This window comes from Antechinus flavipes, chromosome 3 (genome assembly GCF_016432865.1).
Source record: "Antechinus flavipes isolate AdamAnt ecotype Samford, QLD, Australia chromosome 3, AdamAnt_v2, whole genome shotgun sequence".
Lineage (NCBI taxonomy): Eukaryota > Metazoa > Chordata > Mammalia > Dasyuromorphia > Dasyuridae > Antechinus > Antechinus flavipes.
This window is the reverse complement of record NC_067400.1, coordinates 411,301,769-411,319,458: the sequence shown is the minus strand read 5'-3', so window position 1 is coordinate 411,319,458 and position 17,690 is coordinate 411,301,769. Positions and strand designations below refer to the sequence as shown.

The window sequence follows — 17,690 nt, the reverse complement described above, 5'->3', positions numbered from 1 at the left end:
TGGACCTCATGCACACTTTGTATTTCTTTAGGTTGCTTTTTATATTTAGTAATTTGAGTTTCTGACCTTGAAAATTCATCTGCATGCTCTTCTCTGAATAGCTGCTTTTCCTCTAGTGATAGAGGAAGCCTTACAGACTGTCCTTCCTGAATTCTAGCTGCAAAATCTTGAACTACAGTTTCTAATTCATCTGTACTCACTACAAGGATATCATGTTCTTTGGTGCACACATTTTCTGAAAGAAACTGTCCTTCCTGGTTCATCTTAGAGACTACAGTTTCGATTCTCTTGAAATTCTCTATAGATCCTTCATCTAGACTCTGCTTCTCAGTTATACTGGCTAACTGCAGAATAGCTTTTGTCTCTTGATCTTGGACAGTCTTCTTTTGGTCCACTATAGAGATCATATTTTCTTTGGGGAGAGGTATTTCTTCAGTCACACTGCTGGAATACAAGCCAGACTGGGGTTCATTTGTAGATTCAGGGCTGGTGAGTATAGTTCTGAGTTGCTCTTCAGTGAACATGTCACTCTCTTCAGTGGTCACACCTTGAAACATTTGGGCAGTGCATGATGAGACAACTTTTGATGGAGGCTTTTGAAAAGTTAGAACATCTTCTCTGAGTAAGGTTTTATTGGGTTGTCCAGTTTGCTGTTGCAATTTAGGAAACACTTCTTTTATAGATGGAATGCACATTGAGGGTAGTTCACTGATACTTTCAGAAGAGGGGTTATTTTGGTCTTCTGTGTCAATGAATTGCAGTAAAGCGGGGCTTTTGGGGAAGGATGCTTGCTCATCTGACGATGAATCAATCTCAGATAGTGCTATTTTCCCATGTGCAATCTGCAAATTAAAAGATTCTTTATCTTCTTGAGTCACTGAAGTCATATCATTGTTTACTTCATTTATATTCACAGCAGGCTCATTTGAAAATTGTTCCTTTTCTTCAGTGATTAAAGCAGCTTTCAAAATTATATCCTTCACAAATGACTCGGTTTCCTTTTCTAAGGCTAAAATATCTTGGTCATTCTTAGAGGGGAAATCTGCATCAGGAATGCCCAGGTCTTTACCTGTTGTTGACTTTGCTATCACAGTTGAACCAGCTAAATCAACATCTTCTTGAAGTACATTAAGTTCAGCAGTAGACATAGACTCCCCCCATGTATTTGTGGCTTTACAGACATACATACCACTGTCTTGGCTTTGAGGATCATTTACAATAAATGTCCCTGAACCATCCGAGTTATGAATGATAGTAAAATATATGTTGGTCGAAAGCTCTTTGTCTTCTTTGAACCACTGAATTTTAGGAGCTGGTTCTCCAAGCACCATGTACTCAAATACAGCAGGGATACCTTGAACACACTGAACTGGTTTTAACTTCTTTATGAACCAAGGAGGACCTGGACCTCCAAGCTGTTCCAAAGTTTTCTCCACTGTGGGTTCTGCTGCACCATCTTTGGTGCCCTTCCCTTTTGATTTTACCTTTAAATGGGCACTGCATACTGCCTTTCCATATTCATTGCTGGCAATGCAAGTATAATTTCCTTCATCCTCAAATGTGGTATCTATAATGATCAAACTGTAATCATTTCCATCAAATACAAATTTGTAGGCAGTAGAAGTTGCTAACTGCATTCCATTGAAGAACCACTGAATTTTAGGTTTTGGCATGCCAATGGCAGTTACAGAAAGTTTAGTTACATCCCCTACACTTATTTCAACATCAGATACTTTTTTGGTAAACTCTGGGGCACTGCCCTCCTTTTGCAAATCAGATTTATTTGAACAAATAGGAGACTTTGGTTCAAGTGTTTTATCTCTATCAGGCAATTGAAGGTCAATGTTGGAAGTCTGGAGGCTTTCTTCCTCAGTAGGTACAACCGTACTAGAATATTCTGTATGGGGGAAAATGATCATTAAAACAAAGATGCTTCATTATGAATGTAAATGTAAAAAAACTTAGAAAAATCAAAGTTAAAGGATTAAAATATATGGTAACTAATAGTGTTTTCTGTATTATTAATAGAATTCTTATAAGGTGATTTTTGAGATTTTAGGGTTGGTTTTTTTTTTTTACATTTAATTCAGTAATATCAAATTAAATCCTGAAAGATACTATTAGGATTATAGTTTTTGAAATGACATTTCTGATACTTAAAAGTTCATGAATTTTAGATATATTTTTGTATGTTTCTATTGCATATATAAATGAAGAATTGATGAAATTTACAGATTTAAAATATTTAAGTACTTAAAATAAAAGCCCAAACTGTTTAAATTCTCAAAGTAGCAGAGCCACAGTTAAAATATATACTTTATTCTCTAGACTCTCTATTTTATCACAGAACTTTTTTTTATCAAGCACATAGATAAAATGTGTAATATTTATAAAGAAGAGTTCTCCTAAGAGCATCATGGAATCAATGACTCTCAAATGCATTAGCTAGGCCTACTAAAATTAACTCTTGTCATTGTTATTTTTATTTGGCATATTAATTCAGTATTTCTCCTATGTTTATAATAGAAAAAAAATTAAATCCACTTGGAGCCACAGGAGTCTTCATTTAATATATGACATAGGAATTATTGAAGCAAAGAAGAAAGGTCTTTGCAGTTAATAAATATTTGAAATTGAGATTAACTTGTCAGGATATTGAGAACATACTGGCCTGCTACTGTCTGTCTTTTGGGGTAACTGGGGTTGAAAGAAAACTGCCATTTTGGATAGGTCTGTTCTTTTTCTTTCTCTAAGATTTTCAGTAGAAGTCAGATTAAAACTTTAAAAGAATGATAATGTATGATAGGAGAGTAGAATTTTATTTTCCTGGTTTTGAGAGGAAATTGACTCAGTTATTAGGTATTTTTATATTCACTACTAAGAAAAACCGAACAAAAGAAAGCTACAGAAAAATCATATGATCATACATCTAGAGTGAAGGGACCTTAGATCTAGAGGAGAAATCTGAGACTCAGAAAAGTTAATTGACTTTAGCCAAGGTCATAAATCTACTTAATGGCAGAGATAGGTTTCAAAGTCAAATCCTTGGACACCAAACCTTGATCACTTTCCATTGAATTATATACTTACTCCCTATAGGAAAAAAGAACTTAGTCCTGTAATCCAATTTTAATTTTCCCCCTTAAATGTTATATGTAGATGAGACAAATACATTTTAAATAACCATATTCTACTAAAAAATATTTTTAATTTCATTGTCAGCACAGAATGATAGATGCTCTACTTCTATTATTAATTCATTACAATTAAGCTCAAATTTCATTTAATTTTTAAGTGTTTATGCAAAATGCAGAAAGACTATATCAATAAATTTGAAAATAGTTTTCTCTTGTTAAAAAGATAACTCTGATTCACTGAGGCCATGTCTGCAAAGTTTCAAATATACAGATAAAGCCTGAGATAATCCAATTCAAATTCCAAAGCTACATTGACAAAACATCCAAATACATCATTTTTTTTTGATTGAACATTTCACTTTTGTCCATTAGTTGAACACTATCTTTTATTTTTCACATATATAAACTGAACTGCCTTGGAAACCTGCTTAAAATTCCTGCTGAAATTTAGGTAACTGTGACTCATGATCACTTAAAAAAAACTTATAACATGATATTTCATTTGATATTATTATGAAGTCCCAAAAGTTATTTTCAAAGCAAAACATGTTAACACAAAAATGCTTTCAAATCAAAGTTGTTAAAAAAAATTTGAGTGTTCACAGGAAATGTTTTTATTTTGAATTGCTAAGGAAGTCAGTGTTTTTTTTTTTTCAAGAGCTTCATAATATCTAGGTAAGAGTGTGAGAAAATATTTTCACATGACATTTTGACTGATAAGAAGGAAAAATATAGTTTTTGATCCTCTCTGCCCACTTGCAGTTCATCCCTAAAGGAGACTGTACACAGATTATCATTTTAACCATTATGATCAGTACAAGGTTAATCCAACAAGGCTTTTCACTTGGTAAGTGAAGATGATTTCATTAGAAAAGTTAAGGAGTCAAAAAAAAAAAAAAAAGGAAAAAAAATCCCAGCATTAATATTTGAAACTTTTATTGGGTGAGGAAAACCTATACAGCAATATTTGAAATACAAATACAAAATAGTGAATAGAAATAATCACTGTACCATGATTGAATGAACGAACAAGAAAATTTGTATTTAATTATTCTGCATTCCCTTTTGAATGGAGCCCTCATTATCTATTTTGGGAGAGATGGCAATCTTGTACTATGATTCTTTTGTTACTTTAGTAGTTAATTGCTCTTGAATCATATACAACATAGATCAGCCTTATGTTTGATTTCCCTTCTGCAGAAATATATTAGTGATATCACAAGGTACAAAAAGTATATTTACTTTAAAAGACAAGATTCTAGTATTTATTAAATATAGGAACACTGGCCAAAGTCATAGGCAGCATATGGAATCGACCCACTTGTTGATTATTTTAACAATGAGTCCTAAAATTGCCTTTCAATTTAACATACTTGTGATAACATTTTAGTGGTATCTTTGATCTACAATATATGACTTATCTAAGGTTTTTCTTTTACATTCCCCAATTACCTGTACAGGGAATGAATATGGATATACAGTATGAAACTATTCCTACTTACCACAATGTTGAATCAGAGAATCTTATTTGTTCTTTTTCACTTTTTAATATTTAAAAAAATAGAAAATGACATGTTAACCATGAAAAATATTGGCAAATTAAAAGCACATGGATTCCATATTCAAACTTTTTATGGCCAATAATAGTGAAACAAGATTTTATTTTCTTTAAAACTCACTAGTTGGGCTTAAGATGGTTTGATACAATGAACTTTTACTAACAAATATCAGAAAACATCTAACTTCACAATTAAATTGCTTTGTAAATCCAATAAATAAGGAATCACTGAATAGACATAAAAGTGCTGGTCAAACTTTAGAGCACTATGTGAATGTCATTAATTTATGAATAAAACACCGGATATAATTTTTTTGAGAAGCTGATTTTGAGATATTAAAATAAATGTCAGTGTCAAACACTGATCCTCTTAGTTTGGATTATTATACCAATTATGAGTTCCATTATTTATAGCTTTTAATTTAAAAAGTCTGAGAATTTTTTTAGTGATAGAGTCCATTGTAAAAAAATATTAAACAAAAGAAATAAAGGATCTCTACAGAAAAAAAGAGATAATGAATGTAGATATTATTTGAAGTTAAAATTTACATTATCATGCTATATATATTTACTGAATACCGTTCAGATTACTATTCAAATAATTTAGGTAATAAATAATAATGAAAAAGGCCTTACTGTTACATAACCAGATAGCAATAATGCAACAGCTCATGCTTAGGTCTAATTCAGATTTATATTTCCATTACTGTATTCCATTTCATTTCCTCACTGCTACAAAACTAAAACTATTTCTCAGTTCATTTTTGTCTTATTCTAGTATTGCATCGCAAAGTAACTTAAAGTTGGCAGGTACCTTAGAGATTATCTAGTCCAACCCTCTCATCATTGTATAGATGAGAAAATAATTACAGTTCTTAAGACTATGTTTAGATAGAAGTTCAAGTGACTTCTTCAGATTATGATTATTTCAAAGATAGTACTTTAAAATGATCAATTAAAATCATTTTAAATAAGTATTATCTACAATAAAGGTTTAGTATAATCCATTAATATTATTTTTAAAGTAAAATTCAGTATTGTCTTATATTGTTAATAGCCAGGCTGAAATATATGTTATTACCCATATTTTAGAATAGTACATATTTACAGGTAGGAATCCTATCTGCAAAATTTGGTATAATCCTCTTCATCTACAGATAATCAAATTAAAATAATTAAAAATTAAATTAAGATAAATCTTTTGAATTATGATGAACAAAACAATGAATCTTTGGAAAACATTCCTGTGACAATCAGATTGTGAAAAAAATTGGTTGTCTTTAAAAAGTGGAGAGACAGAACTAGCTATCCTTTGCTGAATGATGACTTCAAGTCAGAGTTAATAATAGCCATGAATTCAAAAGAACAATTCCAAATATGGGTTATAACACATGTAGAGAGAAGAGAGAGTTGATGCTAATTCTTTACCAATTTTATGCTCACTCATCTGATAGAGTTCTCAATTTCACCTCTTTTCCTTTGAACACATAGTTTTTTGGTAGGTTTTTTACTCACTAAAAGAGAATGTGTTCCAATGACACATTATCATGAAGGAGGAATGCAACATTTAGATGTGGGGGTCCACATTTCACTGTACTTGATTTTCAAAGTACAGGTAAATTAGAAGTACAAACAACTATATTACCAAAAAGATATTTAATAGATTTGTTCACAGACTAATGTACATAGAAGATGGCTCAACATCTTAAAAAGCAGAATATTTACAATAAAACATAGGATTTCTAATACAGAGCTTACATCAAAGAGACATTGAAAGTGCTACTTTCCAATGGACTTGACAAATAGACATCTGATACCATTAGGGCTATAGATGTTGAAAATATGAGATCATCTAAGATAGTTATAATAATTACATAGATGCTAAAAGATGGTGGGCTTGTAGTTTGCGCTTCTGGACAGCTCAACAAAATTTAGTTAAGGTTAAAGTGGCACAGGTCTCTGCCATTCCTAATCGGTTTGTGGCTACACACCTGTATTCGCCTTCATCAGCTGGGATTAAACTTGTAATAAATAGGTTATGGAAACCTGTGTCATTTTCCTCAGAACTGAACCTGTCTCCTTGAACCAATTTTCCATTTTTGTACCAGTGAACAGTAGGTTTGGGAGAACCACGAACCAGACATTGGAAGTAAGCTGCTGTACCTACAGGTGAGCTACAGTCAGAAATAGTTTTTATAAATTTAGGAGGTCCTTCTACCACATGAAACTCAAAAAATATGTCTGAGTATTTGCTTTTCAGGACTGCTTTCTCCTTGAAACTACTTACTATTACTGTGCTTTTTCTTGATGTTGCAACAATTTCAGAATTTCCTATTGTGAGAGAGCCCCTACAAATAGCTTCACCTACATTATTCACAGCTCTGCATCTATATGTGGCACTGTCTAAAAGACAAACCCTCCGAATTTTAAGAGAATGATTTCCCTTTTCATCACTAACTACATATTTAACATTATCTGGTTCAATGTATGTGTATTCTTTATACCATCTAATCACTGGAGTTGGGATGCCTATTACTGAACATTCAAATATAGCTTCTGAGTTCTCCGGTATTCTATAATCACAAATAGGCTTTGTGAAACGTGGAGGCATTTCAAATACTTCTAAATCAATCTTTAAATCTCTGTTTTCATTTTCCATAGAGGCCATGTTTGGTTCTACTAAGTTTAAAGGGAGAACATCAAGGCTTACAATCATGCTTTTATGATCAGATGTAAATTCTGGAACTGTGACTATTTTCACTTGCTTCTCAAATTCGTTAACATCATTCTCCCCTAATTCAACCTCCAGGACAATTTCCTGAGGAGAGGGTGTCCTTGATGATGAATTTTTTTCTAAATCAAACTCCATAACATGTTGGTGTGTTACTGGAGGAGGGAGGGCCACCACTCTTCTGTCTGGAGGCAAAATGTCAACTTTTGCAAAACTTTTGGCTTCCCCGATGATATTCACAGCATGGCACATATAATCTCCCTCATCTGATTTTTTAACATTACAAATTTCCAGAGAACACACATTGCCTACCCTTTCTATTTTGACTCTTTCATCTGGTTCTATTAATGATTTATTTCGATACCATTTCACACCTGGAACTGGAAATCCTTCAACTTCAACAATGAAACCTAAAGTAGTATTTTCAAAGATCCGTCTTTTGGTCAGAGGTGAGATAAATGATGGTGGCATTTCATTTTCTTTTGGTTCAACTGCTTCATTAGGTGTTCCAAATGATTCTGAGCGCCATAGATCATATGTTGGACTCTTTTCTCCAGTAGGTGTGTGGTATAGTTCATTTGGTGTGCTGTCCTCTCTTGTTATTTTTGATGGAAACTTCTTTATACTTAAATTAGGCTTTGGTCCTCCTAAGGGTGTGGAATATCTTTCAATTGTTTCTTCTCCTGAAGGAGTAGAATATCTCTCAGCACTTTCTTCTCCTGAAGGAGTGGAATATCTCTCAGCACTTTCTTCTCCCGAAGGAGTAGAATATCTCTCTGCACTTTCACCTCCTGAAGGGGTAGAATATCTCTCTGGACTTTCTCCTCCCAAAGGAGTAGAATATCTCTCAGCATTTTCTCCTTTGGAAGGTTTGGCACATCTTTCAGCTACTACACCTTCTGATGGTGTAGAGTATCTTTCGGCCATCTCTCCTCCTAATGGCGTGGAATATTTTTCAGTTGTATCCAGAGAAGCGAAATATAATTCAGGTGAAACAGGAGATTCAAAATGTTCAACTGATGATGGAGGTGTATAAAATTGATCTAATTCAGAGATTTCCTCACTGCTTGTGCTTCCTAGTTCAATCGACATATCTGATTCTGGAGAAAATGGACGAATCAGTGATTCTTGCTGCTGATTGTAAAATTCATAGACAGTGTTGAAGGTCACATCTTCGATCTCCATTGAAGTAATTGACTCATTTTGGAAAAGTCCAGTCTTATTGTCTTTAGCTTGAGGAGATTTCTCCTTTCCAGCAGAAAGTAAATATTTTGCTAAGGAGGTCTCTGATTCCATTATTTCAGTAGGATGTGCCCCATTTAGTTCAGAAGTATTTTCAGTTTCTCTTTGTGTAATATTAAAAATTTCATCAGTGGGTGAAGGCATTTCTTTTTCAATTTGGTTTTCTGCATAACTCTTTTCTTCTTTGAAATCATCTGACTTTTGATCTAAGTGTTCTTCAGTCATTAGAAAGGGGAAATACTGACTTACAGAGAGTTTTCTGTGGTGTGTATCTGTTTCATTTTCATTATTTTTATATTCTCTGAGACTGTTATCTTCATAATTCTGTATTCTCACATCTAACTCTTCAATTGAAGTTGATTCAGGCACCAAGATGTGCTCTTCTTTTTCAGATGCAATTAGTTGCTTTTCTTCACTTGCAGCCTTTTTCAAATCTGATATGAAGCTTTCAACTACAGTTTCTGGTATTTCAGGCACTAAGGTTTGGACGAAGGGCAGTGTTTCATGATCAGTTTCTTTGGTCTTAGACTTGAATGAAACATCTGTTTCTAAAATACTGGAATCATGCTCCTGAAGATAAGGGCCCTCTTTTCCCACGGATAATGTTTCTTCATCAATATGGCTTTTTTCTAACTCAATCACATGCCCTTTGGAAAATTCCTGACTAGATGGAAGTTCTTGTTCAGCTAGTGATGTAGTATTTTGCACACTTTCTGATACATGACAGACATCCAGTTTCAATGTTTCAAAATTAAGATTTTCATTCTTGTAGTATGTTTCTTTCGGTTGCTCACAAACTTGCTCTTCCAACTCCTTAGCTGTATTTCCCAAATGGGAATAAATTTGTTTCAGATCAAATACAAAGTTCCCCAAATCAGATTCATTAATTTCAGAAGCAGGGTTCTGGTCTTCAACGACATCTGGCTTTGTGTTATTTGATTCTTGGCTGTCATTTTTCACATCTTCTATATGAAGATGGGGCTGCTTCTGATCCAATCTAATATATCTACCAGGCTCAGCACTTTGAGAAGCCTGATCTTCTAAACAGCTCTCTTTCCCATGTTCCTTCTCTTTCTCTGCAAAATATTGCCTTGCTTGAGAAGAAAGAAGTTTCAAATTCATTGCAAATTTATGTGAAGCAATTTCGACATCCATATAAGTTCTCACATCTGTTGTTTCACCCACTAGAGAATCATACGATTTTGACTCTAATGGTTCAGATGGAGTTCTTGTGTCTTCAATCCATGTTGGTTCTTCATAGCATGCCTTGGAGACTTTATTTGTGGTACTTCTAAAACCATATTCTTCAGGGACTACTTTTTCTAAAGGTTGCCTCTGTCCTTTTTCCTTCACAACTTTCCCTACATAACCTCTTTTTCCCTTAAAAGACTCTTCAGATATAATGGATGAATCTCTCTCCATATGACTTTGAATTATCCTTTCAAACTGGATATTTGACAAATGTTCAGTTGCTCGATGTTCATAAATGCTTTCCTTTTCTATTCCCTCTTGTTTACCAAATTGTCTGGCCATCTCAAAAGGATAAGCTCTAGCTTCATCTCTCTCTGATTCTATTTGTTCATGTGCAGATTTGTCCTTTCCTTGACTCTGGCATTGTAAATGTATGTTTTCAACTCGAGGTGGCTCATGGATCATTATAGATTTTGTCACACCTCGCATAAATCTAATTGGTTTTTCTTCAGAATATATACAATGCTCCTTTTCTTTTTTTTGTAGCTGCTGAACAGACTCAAAACTCTGAAAATATTCCTTTACTGAATATTCTTTTATATTAGATTTGCTTGGAAGAGAGTCGGTTGAATAGTCATAAAAATGTACGTTTGCCATTCCTTCCTGCATTTGTTCTTGTCTACTTGTGAAATGTTTCATCTCAGTACAACTGATATTTTCTAACTGGTTGTAAGAACTAAGGCCAACAGGCTCCACTATAAGATCTGAATCACTTTCTACCATTCCCAACTTGTTTTCAGCAATGCAGGTATATCTTCCAGAATCTTGAGACCTTACTTCTCTTATATATAACCTGTATCTACCAAATTCTTCCTCAAATCCAACCCTCTGGCTCTGGTTCAGGCCTGTGCCATTTTGATACCAGGTTACAGTGGGCTGAGGATCTCCAGATACTAAACACTCAAGTGTTACTGAATCCCCTTCTCTACATTTGATAAGCTTTGGCATTTTTACTAGTAGTTTTGGTGACTCACTGAATGGTACTTCAGGTACAAATTCAACTGATTGGAATAGTTCTCTACATTCTTCTTGTTCAGGAGTAAAGGTAGCTGCCATTGTCTGAATTTCCACAGGAAATTCTAAGTCTACATTGGGAGAACTTGGTGAATTTGTTTCTGAAATACACACATTTTTCCTGTTTTCCTTTGGGAAAGTTGGGCTGCCTTCTTTCATTTGGTCAAATGCTAATGCAAGTTCTTCCTCCTCGGTATACACCTGAAAAGATGGGACCTGACAAGTGGCGAGTGGTTTGCCACCAAACCTCTTTTTGGCCTTCACTTTAATCATGCTTGATGTTTTTACTGTTCCATATTGGTTAAATAGCACACATGTTACAGAGCCCTCATTTTGAGGGAGAACAGAAGAGAAAGTTAGCCTTGAATGACCTTCAGTAGTTTGTATAACATATCCTTGTTTACGTGGGATTGGTTTATCATTGTTATACCAAGTCACTATAGGTTGTGGATGTCCTTGAAAGTAACAAGCAAACATGCAGCAATCCCCTTCATTTACTTCTTGAGATTCAAGTTCATGAATGAATGAAGGAGGGCACCGTTGCAAACGTTTCTGGAAAGGGTTGTCAAATCGGGTTGCTTTTTCTTCTATCTCAGTTTGTAATTCATCAACTTTCATAGAAATAGGGTACTTTTCTTGGGGCAACTCTCCCTGTCTAATTATTTGCCTATCTACCTCTGTAATCTTCTCAGTGTTTTCAGAAATAGCAAAAGATTCACTGATGTGTGATGTAATATCAGATGTGATATGATCATTTGGGGCTATTGTGCATATTTCTTCATTCCTATGTCCACTGCTGATACATCCTGAGTATTCTTGGGTTACGTTTTCTCTCATGAACCTTTCAAACTCTTCTACTGCTTGGGTTTCTTTAATAAATGTTCCCTTACTATGAAAATTGTCTGTGGTTGAATCAGTTCTGACTGAAATTTTGGAATCTTCTTGAAAACTTTCTTTTATATCTTGTATAACATTGGTATGGAAGATTTCTTCATCAATTATTCCCTCAAAAGTGGCTTGGGGACTTTTAGGAGGCTCTCCAGACATTAACTTTCTATCCACATGACTTTGAAATGCACCAGTTTCCTCAGTAGAATCATCTATATAATCCCTATTTCTATCTAGATAAGATATGGGAATACTTCTCATTTTTTCTCTAGAGGACGCAGTATCTTTATTGCTTGCTTCATTTCTTAGAATTCTTGTATCCATTTCAGAAGACTTATTATCTAAAGAAGGTAGTTTCTTTTTTTCCATTAAAATTCTTTTAGCTTCCCGTAAACGTTGCAATTTCATTTTGGTCTCCTCATCCAGAAAATTCTCACCTACATGAAACCATTCCTGTATATCTGATTTACTTTCAAAATAGTCTTCATTGTACATGAAATCTTTTCTCTTAGCAGGAATGGTTTTCTTGAAATGTATAGTTCTCCTTATCCCCTTTTGGTCAACATCTTGCTTTTTGTTAAAAGGAGAGCCAGTGAACCGAAGATCAACTTTCACCCTATCTTCTATTGTACCCTCAGCTAAAGCCTCCATACTTTCATATGTTTTCTCAGCCTTTTTAAAAAGTTCCAAATATTTTCCCTCTTGTTCCCTTTGCAAGACAAGTAATGATGCTGCTGACTCAGCTGATCCTTCACTGTTAATTGCAAATAATCTATAGCTTCCAGAATCTCTGTCTTGTGCACTTTTAAGCTCTAGGCTAGAACTATGATTGTGTAAATCATTTTCAGTTTTTATCACCCTATGGAGACTTGTTGATATAGGCCTATTGTTGTGAAACCAGGTTATTTTGGGTGTTGGACAGGCTATTAATCTACAGTGGAAAACAACTGGTTCTCCTTCTAACACATATTTAAATGTAAGCTTTTGGGTAAATGAAGGCTTAAAATTTTCAGGCCAGGAGCTGGTTGAGCTTATTCTCTTAGCATATCTTTTAGCAGCCACCAAGTTGTGACCTAAACAGTCTTCAGAATCTGAAAAAGCTTCTCTCATATCCCCTTCTAGATGTTCAGCTTCTTCCTCGAAGAATAATTCTGCAAGAAAAGATAAAAATCACATTACAAAGCCCTCTCTTTTATTACTCATAATTTTTTTAAAAATTGAAAATAAATGAAATGGCAATATAAGAAATAAAATAAAGTGCATGCTACAGAGGTCTCACAAATCCATAAAAAAAATTCACTCACCATATTTGTTCGAATAAACGCAACACCATGCTCTGTTTTAAAGATTCTGACACGAAAATCGTTCCTTGTCTGTTCTTTTCTTCAGATTGTTGAATTTTCTTCTTGAATGAGCAAAAAATGAATTTCAAAATATCATGTTCCTGTGCATGTGTGTTTTGCTGGCAGAAAACTGTTTTGTGCTTGAATTGCTATGAAGAAAGTCTTACCTGACTTGCAGAGAGTAGAATAAACGCCCTTTCTGATCCTTTGGATTGTGGGTTAGAGGTTTTTTGTTTTGGTTTGGGTTTTTTGGAGAATTAGATAATTTTGAATGCTTTACAAGAATTGCAACCATAAATAATTAGCTAAAATAAAATAAAGAAGGCGTTTATTCGAACTAATACAGCCACGAAATTCACAACATTATGAAATGAAATGCAGGCAATAAAGATTATATAAGCTATCTGCAAGCCAGTGTAAGAGACATAACATGTTAAATTGATGTATGTGCATGAAGTGTAAAATATAAATCTAAATGGACAATTTTCACACAACCCAAATAAAATGTCATTTCAGTTCTACTTCATTCATCACGATGCATTCTGAGATGACTGTTAGGCATCTATCTTATTGACTAATCAATTCAATATGCTTTTTATAAAAACATTCTATTTTAAGATTTCATGCATTCAGATGACAATTATTTATTTAAATAAAAGCCTTTGAAAACAGCTGCAAAGCATGAGAAGTTGAACATGATTGAATGGATATTAAAGCTTTAAATCACTATAAACCTAAATGAGGGAGAAATGCAAATTACCTTTATCATTCTAATAACAAGCATGCAGCAAATTCATATATTCTCCAAGAGAAATATATATCTATATATCTATACACACATACTTTTTCATTAACTACTATAGGAAAATAAATAAAAAAATCCAATCCTTTCAATTTTTACTTAAAATTTACATCCATTGATAACTATACCTTTTACTTCCATCTCAATCTGCTGTTCTATCCTCTCCTGAAGAACTGATTCTGGAGCTAGAGAAAGAGAGAGAGAAAGAAAGAAGAGAGAGAGAGAGAGAGAAAGAGAGAGAGAGAGAGAGAGAGAGAAGGAGAGAGAGTTATAATGATTGTTTGATCGCATTTGGCACTGATTAATGTTCTGTATGGTTGAAATTTCCCAAATATATTATCGTGACATAGGAGCCCACTTCAAAATGAACCAAAAAGAACATGCCAAAACAATTCAATTATGTGATAAAAATCTATGAAAATGTCATGAGAAAATAATTTTCAATGTTTTCTTTATTTCAAGTTGTCCATAGAGTTTTCCATTTTCACATTTTTAAATTCATAATTTCTCATGCCTTGACATGCCTTAAACACCAAAAAGGACACATATAGAACAGCAATGCATAAGCTAAAGGAATATTCTTTCTTTATTGTTTCTCTAGAACTGAACAATTGAATGCAAGAGGAAGTCACATTTGGAAGGAACATGCATTTGCCAACCTGCACGTTTAAATATTCTGCACTTGTACATACCACTCTGTTTTGAACCAATTTTCAATAACTTTAAATGCAATGGCCAGTTAAATTCAGTCTCCTTAACTACAAACAGGTTTACAGGGCCACATTTCTTAAGGAGCAGTTACACCCTTTATGACACAAAAGAGTGGTAAATCTCCTTCCTTTATTAATGAGATATGGGGGGGAGGGAGTTTCTCAAAAATGGCTGGCTGATACAGTTGTACCAGTTTTCAAACATGTCTTCAGAGGTCACGACATCTGGGTAGCAGTTTCTACTCCTTTATCAGTTCCTTGTGGTCGTTAGGATGAGTTTAGTGACAAACTTGATGTTTTCTTTGAAGATTCCTTTTTAACTTCTCTGGTTGTTTTAATATGAGATTCTTTGATTCTTTTAAGGCTATTTGAACCAAGTGTAATTTTTGTAACTGCTCTGTCTTGCGATTCCTTAGCTAGGTAGGAATAAAGTTAGGAAAAGAATTAGATTTGCTATGTTTGTAGGAATTTTAAAGCATATATACTCTATTTACAAAAGTATAAAGTCATTAGTATGAAAAAGAAATGCCAAGTGCATTAGTCCTAGAGCCAAGAATATGACTTACATAATTATCAAACATATAAGGACTCTATTCATATAATGACTTATACAAATATACTTCATGTATTCCTATTTGAATTTAGAAGATGACTATTAAATCCCTTGTGCTGAGCAAGAAAGAAGAGTTTCTAGTAGGATCATATGAAGACCAATTTTTTTCCTAGAATTAGAAAAATGTGATTTCATATAAGTCCTAAATACTGATTATGTTTCTAAGACCAAGAATTTTGGATTTTCTGAGGATGTTCCCTCAAGAACAGTTGGATAGTATGATGAAAAGAAGTTGAATAGTTCTTCTCCATGGATTTCCCAGAGAAAAGTTTTCAGGACTGTTTCACTAAGGGGAGCTTGCACAATCAGGTACTAATCACAAAATAGGTGATTAGGACCTTAAGCAGGTAGCATAATACCATTTTGTTGCTTAGAATCTCCAATAATGCACAAAGATTGTATGTAACTGAGTTCTGAATTTAAAATCTAGATATATTATTTACAACCCTATTAATGAGTTGGGTTAGATGGTAGTCAAGAAGTGCTTTGATGCTACCATTCATTGGAAGTTATACAATTCAAAAAAAAAAAAAAAAAAAGGATAGTCATAGTGGCCATATAAGTGTTGTGTAGTTATAAACTTCAGATGAGCAGTGAATCCGTACAACTGTGGCTGGTGAGTTAACCCAACTGCTACCAAGATAAAAGGAATTAAGGGGTCACTTCTCTGTATGGAATGTCTTGGTTAAAATACATAAGTAGACCCTAAGTATTTGACCTATAGGATCAAGTTAAAAAGATGTTGAATAAACATCTAACATTTTCTAGAGAAGGAAAAAGAATATATACATTAATTAATCTGATTCTCTCCATTCTACAAAGAGAGGGAAACTGAGTTAAAGGGAAATGTATTGGTTAAAATATCTAAGTAGGCCCTAAGTATCTGACTTATAGGTTCAGGTTAAAAAGAATAATTTTTATTGAATAAATGTCTACTATTTTCTAGAGAATGAAAAGGAATATATACATTAAATAACTTGATTTTCTCCACTCTACAAAGAGAGGAAGACTGAGTTAAAGGTGAAGCCGGAGAGGAAAATCTGAAGACAAGAGAAATATAGAGAATTATGGTTCGATTACATTTGTTCACTATTTCAGATGTAGAGCCTAGAGAGTGAGTGTAAAGATGGGACAAAAGAGAAGGCCAAAACCACAATGGTCCATAGTTTGTCTAGAAGCTTATTAGTTTCTTCTTCCCTTAGTTATTCTGTCATTCCTCTTGGGAAGAGGCTCACCAAAGATTTTAGACATTTAGAGAATGATTTCTCTCCTTTGATCTGAAGAGGGGATTTCAAGAACAGGGGGAAGTTTTATAACCAGCACAAGATTATCAGCATTCTTCCAACAACAAAGATTGTGGAATGCATTTTTAGTTTTGTCCTGCAATGTCAGGAAGTATAGAAGCTCATTTTGTGCAGATAATATTGGGCAGTGACTTGCCTAGTCACTTATCACTTCCCAGAACTTTAACCATTCTGATGCTGCCTTACAGGTCTCAACTATATTCATATCACCCTTGGAAGATATGAGCTAACTCTTATGGTTTTTTTCTCCAGTGTTAGATGAGAGGAACTTTCATAAGTAAGGCTAAACTATAACTACTCCTAGTTCTTTTTTTCTGCAACACCTTTCCTTTCTGGGAGGAAAAGTTTGATGACTATTATGGAATTTTCCAAGCCTTGATTTGAAAGGTAATCATTAATGGCTGAATGAGCACAAGTCATTTATGAATAGAGCACTAATGATAAGACATTCCAAGATATATATTTATAGATTAAATTTGGGGGCAGCAAAACTGATTAAGCAATGAGATTGAAATGAAGTAAAGGGAAAGTTAAAATCAAATAACCACCTTCTATGGATAATACTGCAGAAGTTGTCTTTTTTCCATGGTCGTTTTGTACTGTACAGCTATATAATCCTTGGTCTACCATCTGAACATTTTGAATAGTGAGAAGCTGAACATTTCCATTTTGTGACTGCTTCACTCTTTCTGATCCTTCAATTTTTACACCTTCATGGGTCCAGGTTGTATCTGCAGAGGTTCCATTTTCCACTACACAAAAGAATTGAGCAGTGTCTCCACACTTCGTGGTTATGTCCTTGAGCTTCAGGATGATTTGGGGAGCATCATCTTTTGCTTCTTCCAAAATGTCCTCAGATATCTGGTCCCCCTCTGCGATCTGGGAAATGGATGTGGCTTGATACAATTCTACATCTTGCAATGATGTAGATTTCAAGATGGAACTTTCTGAAATGCTTTCAAAAACCTGTACCTCATATTCATATGATGATTCTTGAAGTGATTTAATTTCTTTTTTTGACATTTTGGTCTCCTCTTTTGTGAAAGGGGAATCAATGTGAACTTCTGCTATTGCCTGGGAGTTGGCAGACTCTCTTA

General features: G+C 34.0%; 1 protein-coding gene across 1 annotated transcript in view; it reads right to left on the bottom strand.

Annotated features, from left to right (window-relative positions):
* The window catches only part of TTN (titin), a 322,989-nt gene that overhangs the window by 235,726 nt on the left and 69,573 nt on the right, over positions 1-17,690 (bottom strand). Inside the window, 1 exon segment of the mRNA XM_051986127.1 lies at positions 14,095-14,151. Coding sequence (XP_051842087.1) covers positions 14,095-14,151 — 57 coding nt within the window.